General features: G+C 37.0%; 1 protein-coding gene across 1 annotated transcript; it reads left to right on the plus strand.

Annotated features, from left to right (window-relative positions):
• Positions 1–9346: 9346 nt before the first annotated feature.
• Positions 9347–11072, plus strand: MC4R (melanocortin 4 receptor). Its single transcript, XM_023218371.2, has one exon. It carries the CDS (start codon positions 9791–9793, stop codon positions 10787–10789), a length of 999 nt encoding a protein of 332 aa, XP_023074139.1. The 5' UTR covers positions 9347–9790; the 3' UTR covers positions 10790–11072.
• Positions 11073–11289: the final 217 nt, after the last annotated feature.

The following is an 11289-nucleotide window of genomic DNA, read 5'->3' on the forward strand; positions in this document are numbered from 1 at the left end:
GAACTCCTGACCTCAAGTGATCCACCTGCCTTGGCCTCTGAAAGTGCTGGAATTATGGGTGTGAGCCACCGCACCCTGCCCAAGGACCAGTTCTAAATGCAGTAAAACCAAAAAAGTAAATATGTAAGTGCAAGTCTAACAGAATGTGGGTAGAATCTGTACGATGTAAACTATAAAAGACTGACGAAAGACGCATAAAATCACAATCACAAACTGAATCTTACTGTAGGTCAACTTCAAAATAACTATTTTAAATATGATAAAGAAATATAGAAATTAGAAATTATAATTCATCCATCCAATAATCAATCAAGGTTGGAAAACTCGATTTTTCTTCTGTCTTTTCTTAATTTTGTAAAACACTGTGGATTACTGAAAACATCCTAAGAAGAGTCACTGGTCCTTGACTTGGAAAAAGTCATATGTCTTTCAGGAGGACAGATATATAAGCAACAAATGAGTAATCATTGTGGCACAGTCATATAATAAAGTGCTGAGGAGAAGAGTTGAGGCAACGTTCATTGTCCTCTGCTGGGGTAGGGTAGTTGTGTGGAGAGACCACTAAATGCTGAAGGCAAGAAAGGAGTTGTCATTTGAGATGACATTATTCCAGAGTAAGGCAGGCAGGAGGGAATTACATAAACACTCTTTGTTGCTTATTTCCACTACTCTTGTAGTCCAGATCCTGGGAGAAACGTTCAACAGCGGCATACTTATTCTCCCCCCAGCTGCTTCCAGCCAACAACTGTGCAGCAGGGACCCCAAATCAGGTGTATGACAGGGAGACATGGGACCCATCTGAAAGCCAGCTTTCGCTTGAGTGCTCCCCAGCAGTCGTGCCAACCTTCCTTAGACTTCATACGAGGTCTAGGACACTTCCCTCCACCCTTTCTTCCCTCTCTCCACTCAGGGGCAGGTTCATTTCATGATTTGACTGACGGGTTGTTTTTTTTTCTTTTAGCTTGTCCTGGCTCATTTTCTTCTTCACAGTTATTTTATTAGTTAAATCTTGCATGCTTAACCTCATTTTGGTATCCTCTTCTGAAAAGACACACACTAATACAGTCAGCCACTGCACCCTGCCCAAGGACCAGTTCTAAGTGCAATAACACCAAAAAAGTAAATATGTAAGTGCAAGTCTAACAGAATGTGGGTAGAATCTGTATGATGTAAACTATAAAAGACTGATGAAAGATGCATGAAATTACAATCACAAACTGAATCCTATTATACAACTCCATATCATACAACCACAGACTGAAAAGACACACACTCCTTTGCCTATTTTGTTTCTCACATTTGCCTCAAAAATACATGTGTTCCTCATTATACTGTTTATAGTGCCCTGTTTCCTCCCATCCTAGTAGCAGCTGACAGTTTCCCCTATAGCGTTTATCTACTACAACGAAAATATGTCTTCCTACTAGATCATTCATTTTTTCCTTTTCTTTAGAGATAAGGTCTGTCTCTGTTACCCGGGCTGAAGTGCAGTGGTGTGATCATAGCTCACTGCAGCTTTAAACTCCTGTGCTCAAGCAATCCTCCCACCCTAGTCTCCTGAGTAGCTGGGACTACAGGCACGTGCCACCATGCTGAGCTAATTTAAAGGTTTTTTTTCAGAGATGGGGTTTCACTATGTTGCTCAGGCTGGTCTCAAACTCCTGGCATCAAGGGATCCTCCAACCTCACCCTCCCAAAGTGGTGGAATTATGAGGGTGAGCTACCATGTTCAGCCCCATACTAGATCATTCTTTTGGTCTCTACAAATAATTTTGCTAAATAGATGTGTTCATTTAGATGTAGCAGAAACACTGCCAATTCAAAATTTCAAAAACTAAATGTGTTTTATCTCTTAATACATTTCTCTTTCAATATTCTTTGATTGCATATAACAATGGGGATTCAGTATAGAAAACAGATACATTCTTAGCATATCAAGTAGAAGGGGACTTCATACAGGAAATAAAGGTGCTTACAAATTTGGGGATGGTTGTAGACCTTCAATGATTTTATTTCATTCCAGTTTTATAGCACCTGGGCTGTGATCTGCAGGTCAGAAAGCTCCCATTGGTACTGCTATCCCTGATACATAAAGAGGGTAACCAGATACATAAAAGTGGAGTTGCTTAATGCCAAAGCCTACGTCTGCCAGAACCTGTTAGCCAGCTACCATGGTTGCAAGAAGATGACTTCTGCCTCACTTATTAACAAATCTATGAAGACTGTATCTAATTGGAAAAAATTAATTCACATACAAAACTCAGGTTACAAAGGACCCTAGACAATATAGATTTTAGCTTTCAAACTCCAAATTGAAAGAGATGAAAATGGAGATTAAGAGAGCTAGCCTGTGTACCTGCTAACTGAACGGCACCAACATAACCAATTCGCCCAAGCCAAAAAGTAGAAGGCATTGAAAAGTCCTTTCTCTTCCTCATTCAGTTGATGGATGAATAGTCTTATTCATACCTAAGCTGCTACTGGCTTCCCTCAAGCCTTCACGAACTCTTATTCGGGCTTCTGAAATAGTATCTTGGTACTGTCAAAGACTATATTAACTCCTCACTTTTACCCCTCATAATTCTATGCAGTGCTTTTCCTAAAATGTAAATATTATATTCCTTCTTCAGTCTCAAGGCTGTTTATCCAAAAGGCAATGTAGGACTCATTCAAGGTTTGGAAGGAATGTCCTGGGCCTCTGGCACCCTGGCACCACGTGCAAAGCCCTAGATAAGCTGTTGCTTGCTAACATCTCCTCTCATTTCCTATGTCTCTTTTTTGTGTACTCCAGCCATGCCAAAATATTTGCTATGTTGCAAATTTGAAATATCATATTATATATTATTGAAATATCATATATATCACATTCATATATTATGAATATGAAATTTCATATATCATATGATATATGAAATTTCATATAAATATCAAATATCAATTTGTGGAAACTATTCCCCCTGCCTTGAATTCCAGTCTTCTTTACCTCTTTTACCAAGTTAAATGCTCCAATATTTATCTAAATAAAACACCACCATCCAATAATAAGTTAAGACTCAGCTGAGCAGAGATTTCTTGAACTGATGGCTATTAGTATATCACTGATCACAAATGTAGGAATCATTAGCTTACAACTAATTAGGCCTAGACTCCCTTGCAGCCTGAGTTCTTCATTGAGACTCCCCATTTTGATGGCATCTACATTGCAGTTCCTCCACGGCAGAGCGCGTATCTTATCTGCCTCTGTATCAGGAACATAGTAGGTGCTCAGTAAAATACTGGTTGATAGAGTGAAAGAAAAAAGGAAAATTAAGCAGACTGGAGAGAATTTTAAGACAGCCATAGCAAAACTGCACAATGAATCTTGCTATAAGCTAAATAGGAAGGAAATGCTGAAATGCTAAATTTTCTAATACTTTAAGATAAAATCATATTTCAGTGTCAAGTTTATAAATAACATATTAGTAATATTTCATTAGGATTAAAGATATTTTAATAAATTATATGATCTTAGTGTTAATTTAAAATATTTAGAAACAAAAGAGTTATATAATTAAATTAATTCCTTAGAGAACCATTGTTGTTTTATATTAAAAATAATAAATATGGGCTTCAACAAAAGTATTTTATCATATTTTATATAATTCACTCTAAAATATATGTTAAACATCATAATGAGAAAAATTGTGTTGATCTTATAATGGGGTATAAAATGTTCATATGTTAAGTATCAATACCTAATGATGTACATTTTACTGGGACATTCTGTATATGGACAGCAATTATGCAAACTAGGAGATACATAAGCATCAGCCTATAGACATAGCAGCTGCATTTTAATAAATTAGGACTATATTTCATAAGGTAATTATTACCTATTTTTAAGTGAGAAGTTTTATAGTCAGAATAATTTTGTCAATGTTTCCCAAATTGTGATTCAGTGAATATATATTCCAAATTATAATTACATTATATCTGCTGTAACATAATATATATGTTCCTTAAAAATCAGTGTGCTATGAAAAATCATGCAAAAAGTACAAATAAAAACAACAGAGCTTATGGAAAAAATGGCACCAGACACATAAAACTCAAACACTTTGTTAGTGATACATTAACAAAAAGAACCCAATAAAACAAGGCCCACTGTCTTGCAGTTAAAACAGGAGCATGCCAAATAGTTAAAAATACATAAACCTGCAATACATAAAGCACTTTAAAAAAATCTGCAGTTTGCTTGTGGAAGTCAATTTCAGAAGGGTTGTAGCTTATGAGTTATAAAGTGATAGAAGTATGATTATGTAAATTCTCACAAGAAATTCTATCACCACATGTGGATGGCTGTGCCTCCTGACACTCACTGAGCTGTATTGTTTGAGGTGTGTGTGTTGTGCGTGTTCCCGTGTCTTGGTTCAACCAGATGCACTTTTCCCCATTCACCTACTGTCTCTCCTAGACAAAACTGTGCAAAAGTAGACAATTTATCATTATTTATCAAAATGTTCCCTGATATATGAATTATGTTTGGAACAAATTTACATTTCAAAACAAGCATTATAACAGAAATGAGTCTAACAGGTACTTGAAAATAAAAGTGGAAGAAGTAGAGTTCTATGTTCCAATAAGTTCAGGAAATTTGGGGTTAAGCAATGTTTATTTTTGTATTAGGCAATTTCTGAAACTATGCTGATGTAAACTCTGAAACTTCAAGAGGGCAATGAGTTTGCAATATTTTAAAAATTATTTAATGTTAGAGCATTCCCATTCATTAATATTTTGTGGTGGAAAAAACTACAAATAGTGTTCCATGCAGCATAGTTTGGTAAACATTTTTCTACATTAATGTTTCACATTTATTGTTATAAAATGTAAAACAATATATTTATCTCAGAACAGAAATAAATTATGATCTAATTCAATTTTGTGAGGATTACAAAAGAAATCTGCAATAAATTTTCAAAAATACTATCAATGTGTCTAATATTACTGGTTGTATTTCTTCTGGCTCATAGAGAACTATGAACCATGGCACACAAATAAAATATCATATTGAAGATCATCTTTTCAGCACAATTAACCTTACAATAAAGATCTTATAAATCTACACCCAATGATTAAATTGTTGCTGTTAAGTGATTTTCTGGGACTTCAGTGTGATCCTTTTGTTCATAAAACATTTTTATGGGAAAAAAAATTTAAGGGAGTAATTCTTTTCTTTATTATTAATTTTACCTATTTCTAAATTAATATTTCTATTTTATTCAAATTTTCAACCAGTTCTTTTATTCTGTTTTTATATGCAAAGTTTATACAGGATTTAGAATAAGTATGAAATAACTATTTGATCGTTTATCCGATAGTCTGTTAAGGAAGAAAATTGCCATAGATGAATCTAATATGATTTAATCTTTTTTCAGATAAAAGGCAATGGATGGAAGATGAGAGTGAAAATGATAGTATCAGGATGACTGAAAAGTCTCTTATCACTTAAAGTAACTAGAGCACTTGCAAAACTTGTCAGAATTAACACTTTCAGAACTCTGAAAATTGACCAATACTTCAAATAACCCAAGGTAAATTTATTCAGGAAAATGGCTAAATTGCAGTAAGAAGAGTGAACCTTGCAGCATTTTAACTAGACACATTTTTCCCATTCCCAACTCACGGACTCTGCAGTAGCTTTGACAACTAACAGCCTGTAAAAATGTTTAAAAGCAGCAGCCTAGCAGGAAATGGAGGGTGCAAAATGGGGTTGGATCTTCTTCAAAGCCCCATTCCCTTTACCAGAGATGCCATCATTATTTTGACCTATCTGTTGGTTTCCTGACAAACTCTACTTGCAGGCCTTCTTTATTGGACCTAACTCAGAACTCACCCCCGGAGAACAGTCTTTTCCTCAGGGACATTTGTTGGAAACAATCAGAACAATTGCTTAACATCACAGCTGCCTGAGGCAATGGATAGAAGTTGGCAAAAATAATCAGCTATTCAAAAAGCTTACAAAGAAAAAGTTCAAGAAAATGAGATGCCCATAGGAATTTATAAAAACTCTAACATATCCCTGAGAATCTAGAAAGCCATACATACATACAGGACTGTACTTATGATCAGAAAAAAAACAAAACAAACAAACAAAAAAACACCCTAAGAAGGCCTTGAGCTCTCACCTCTGGCTGACCTTGGTGGCTGTGTGTAAGCAGAAAGTAAGGACAAGGCAGAGTTGCCCAGTGCCTGGCTAAGTGTCAAAGGCATGCCCACCACGAACACGGAGTCTCTCAGCAATGACTAAGGGAGATGTTGGTTCCCGACATCTAAGGAAATCTCTGTCCACTCATCAGCTGACTAATCAGCTATCAGAGCAAAGACCTCCTTGATTACACAAGGCAAAGAATACACACTTTTTAGAATTATTTCAGAAAAATTACTGAACAACAACAATAACAAACAACAACAACAAACCCTGGGTAAGAGAGAAAATCTGATTTTCAGGGTTGCTGGACTGTATTATTCAAAATTTCCAGTTTCTAACAAAAATGAATAAATAAATGCATGCAGATAAATAAGAAAATATAGCACATACACATTAGGAAAAGGAAGTCAGCAGAAATTATTCCTGGGGAAGTCTAGATGTTGCACTTAATATATAAAGTCTTTAAATCAGTTCAAATATGCTCAAAGGATTAGTGAAAACTATATCTAAAAATTAAAGGAAATTATGAGAGCAATTTCTCATCAAACAGAAGATATCAAAATGTAAGTGTAAACTTTAATAAACATGGGTTAGGCAATCCTTTTTTAGATATGATCCCAAAAGCCGAGGCAACCAAAAAACATTGATAAATTTAACATCATCATAATTAAAAGATTTGTGGTTTCAAGAACACTATCAATAATTGAAATGGCAAAAGTACCTAGAATATGTAAAGAGCCATTACAACCCAATAATTTAAAAAAATCCAATTAAAAATGGGCAAAGGATTTGAATAGGCATTTCTCCAAAGATTATTACACAAGTAACTAGTAAGGACGTAAAATCATCTTTATTATCATTAGGCCTTAGGGAAATGAAAATCAAAAGTACAATGAGAGTTCACTTCATATCCTTATGATGGCTAAAATTTAAAAGAGAGACAATAGCAAGTGCTAGCAAGAATGTGAAGAGATTTGAACCCTCATACATTGCTAATTGGAAATGTAAAATGGTGCAGTCACTTTGGAAAACAGTTTGCCAGTTCCTCAAAACAAGAAACAGAGTTATCATATGATTCAGCAGTTCCATTCCTGGTTGTGTATCCAAAAGAATTGAAATCATATGTCACATAAGAATTTGTCCATAAATATTCCTAGCAGCATAATTCATGATAGTCAAAACTGGAAACAACCCAAATGTTCCTCAACTGATGAATAAATTTTAAAATATAATGTATACAACCAGGCGCGATGGCTCACTCCTGTAATCCCAGCACTTTGGGAGGCCGAGGCAGGCGGATCATGAGGTCAGGAGATCGAGACCATCCTGGCTAACATGGTGAAACCCCGTCTCTACTAAAAATACAAAAAATTAGCCAGGTGCAGTGGCGGGCAACTGTAGTCCCAGCTACTTGGGAGGCTGAGGCAGGAGAATGGTGTGAACCCAGGAGGCGAAGCTTTCAGTGAGCTGAGATTGCACCACTGCACTCCAGCCTGGGTGACAGAGCGAGACTCCATCTCAAAAAAAAAAAAAAAAAAAAAAAAAGGATATATACACACACATATATACTATATACATATATATGTACATATATAAAAAGTATATATACTATATACACATACACACATATATACACATACATACATATATACACATACATTCATATATACACATATACATATATATACTATATATATATAATGTATACATACAATGGAATATTGTTCAGCCATAAAAACAAATCAAAACCAGGCGCAGTGGCTCATGCCTGTAATCTCAGCACTTGGAGAAACTGAGATGGGAATATTGTTTGAGCCCAGGAGTTTGAGACCAGCCTGGACAACATAATGAGATTCAATCTCTATAAATTTGTTTTTAAAAGCTAGCTGGGTGTGGTGGTACACATTGTCCCAGCTACTCAGGAGGCTGAAGCAGGAGGATCACTTGAACCTAGGAGGTTAAGGCTGCAGTGAGCCATGATCATGCCACTGCACTCCAGCCTGGGTTATAGAGCAAGATCCTCTTTCAATTTTTTAACAATAAAATTCTGATTCACATTATAGTGGCGGCAAACCTTGAAAATATTATGCTACATGAAAGCAGTGAGTCACAAAATGCCACATATTGCATTATCTTAATCATATAAAGTGTCCAAAATAGGCAAATTTATAGAGACAGAAAGTAGATTAGCAGTTTCTAGAGGATGAGGAAAGGGCAAAATGGGGAGCTGCTAATGGGATAACGAAATGTTTTGGAAATAGAAAGTGATGATTATGGCACAGCTCTGTGAATATACTCCCCCAAAAATCCACTTACTACTGAAGAGGTGGATTTTTTGGTATGTGAATTGTATGACCATTTTTAAAAAGAGAAAAAATAAGGCAAGAGGAAGGTGAGATTATTTTCAGCTCATGATGTTCAGAAAACCCCATCCCAACAACATTTTACAATATACAGATGATTAGGCATTCAGCAATACAGAAGGGAGTTGGAGGTGTGAGTTCTGCTCTGTGCAATCATTAAGAGACAGGCTCCTTTCATGATATGGTCCTGCCACCTGCAGCATGAGATTTCAAAGATGCCGTATGGTTATCTAATGATAGACAGGAGAGGAATCTTGTGTAAAATTATGAAAGAGCTAATGCGATGAGCCTCACTGCCGACATGCCATTAGCTAGAATTTAGTCATTAGGTCCCACCCAATTCCAAGGCAGGATGGAAGATGTTTATTTAGCTCAATACTCAGGAACACTACTTAGTATTATCTATGTCACAAAAGGAAAGAGGATACATTCCCAACCTAAGTAACTGAGATTCAGAATTAACCCTGAAATAAGCAGCTACAAACTACAGAGCACTAAAATAAAAAATAACCATAGAAGTATCACGGAATGGCCTCTAGGGATCAAGTTGTTTCCCTTAAAAACTTGAAAAGGGAAATTCAGTCTCTCTTATCCGGCTTGCTTCTTGACTTCAGACTTCGGGAGCTTCTGCATCTGAATCTGTGTCGCCCTGCAATTTGTGTCTCTGAAACATAATCCTGTCTCACAGACTCCCATTGCATTAGGATTGGTCAGAAGGAAGCAGAGGAGGAGCCACTGTGAACATGTTTTTTTTTTTTTTTTTTTTTTCTCTCCACACATCATAAAAATCAGCAGCTGGCACCTACAGCCCCTAACACTCAAAGCAGTACTCAGGCTGGAAACAGAAGCTTCCGAGAAGGCAGCCGATGTGAGCATGTGCGCACAGATTCGTCTCCCAATGGCATGGCAGCTTCTAGGAAAATTATTTTGAACAGACTTGAATGCATAAGATTAAAGTTAAAGCAGAACTGAGAACAAAAAAGCAAAGAGCAGACTCTTTCAACTGAGAATGAATACTTTGAAGCCCAAGATTTTAAAGTGATAATGATCAGAGTCGTACCTAAAAGAGACTAAAAACTCCATGTCACGCTCTGGACTTGTGACATTTACTCACAGCAGGAATGGCAATTTTAGCCTCACAACTTTCAGACAGATGAAGACTTGGAGGAAATAACTGAGACGACTCCCTGACCCAGGAGGCTAAATCAATTCAGGGGGACACTGGAATTCTCCTGCCAGCATGGTGAACTCCACCCACCGTGGGAAGCAGGCTTCTCTGCACCTCTGGAACCGCAGCAGCTACAGACTGCACAGCAATGCCAGTGAGTCCCTTGGAAAAGGCTACTCTGATGGAGGGTGCTACGAGCAACTTTTTGTCTCTCCTGAGGTGTTTGTGACACTGGGTGTCATCAGCTTGTTGGAGAATATCTTCGTGATTGTGGCAATAGCCAAGAACAAGAATCTGCATTCACCCATGTACTTTTTCATCTGCAGCCTGGCTGTGGCTGATATGCTGGTGAGCGTTTCAAATGGATCAGAAACCATTGTCATCACCCTATTAAACAGTACAGATACGGACACACAGAGTTTCACAGTGAACATTGATAATGTCATTGACTCAGTGATCTGTAGCTCCTTGCTTGCATCCATTTGCAGCCTGCTTTCAATTGCGGTGGACAGGTACTTTACTATCTTCTATGCTCTCCAGTACCATAACATTATGACAGTTAAGCGGGTTGGGATCATCATAACTTGTATCTGGGCAGCTTGCACGGTTTCAGGCATTTTGTTCATCATTTACTCAGATAGTAGTGCTGTCATCATCTGTCTCATCACCATGTTCTTCACCATGTTGGCTCTCATGGCTTCTCTCTATGTCCACATGTTCCTGATGGCCAGGCTTCACATTAAGAGGATCGCTGTCCTCCCCGGCACTGGTGCCATCCGCCAAGGCGCCAATATGAAGGGAGCGATTACTTTGACCATCCTGATTGGCGTCTTTGTTGTCTGCTGGGCCCCATTCTTCCTCCACTTAATATTCTACATCTCTTGTCCTCAGAATCCATATTGTGTGTGCTTCATGTCTCACTTTAACTTTTATCTCATACTGATCATGTGTAACTCAATCATCGATCCTCTGATTTATGCACTCCGGAGTCAAGAACTGAGGAAAACCTTCAAAGAGATCATCTGTTGCTCTCCCCTGAGAGGCCTTTGTGACTTGTCTAGCAGGTATTAAATGGGGACAGAGCACACAATACAGGAACATGCATAAGAGACTTTTTCCCTCTTACCCTACCTGAATATTGTACTTCTGCAACAGCTTTATCTTCTGTGTAGGGTACTGGTTGAGAATATCCATTGTGTAAATTTAAGCTTATGATTTTTAATGAGAAAAAATGTCCAGTTTCTGTATTATTTCCAATGTCATGCTACTTTCTTGGCCATAAAATACGAATCTATGTTATAGGATGTAGACACTATGGATTTACAAAAAGAAAAGTCCTTATTAAAAGCTTAACAATGTCTCTTTCATGTTATTCATAAGCATTGGACACTTTGTGTGCTTTAGTAACACAGAAATCAGAGCCTCATTAAATATATTCTAATAAATTCATTATTATATTACACTATCCACAATTGAAATGTAGAGAGCTCATTCTAGCAGTTAAGTGAAAATATTTAAAGAACAGATGCATAATCATTTCAAAAAATATCATCACTGAAATTTCAAGTAAT

Source organism: Piliocolobus tephrosceles, chromosome 18, assembly GCF_002776525.5.
Source record: "Piliocolobus tephrosceles isolate RC106 chromosome 18, ASM277652v3, whole genome shotgun sequence".
Classification (NCBI taxonomy): domain Eukaryota; kingdom Metazoa; phylum Chordata; class Mammalia; order Primates; family Cercopithecidae; genus Piliocolobus; species Piliocolobus tephrosceles.

What these genes read in the sequence shown, in the direction of transcription:
- MC4R (XM_023218371.2), top strand. Translation starts at nt 9,791, where the DNA reads ATGGTGAACTCCACCCACCGTGGGAAGCAGGCTTCTCTGCACCTCTGG.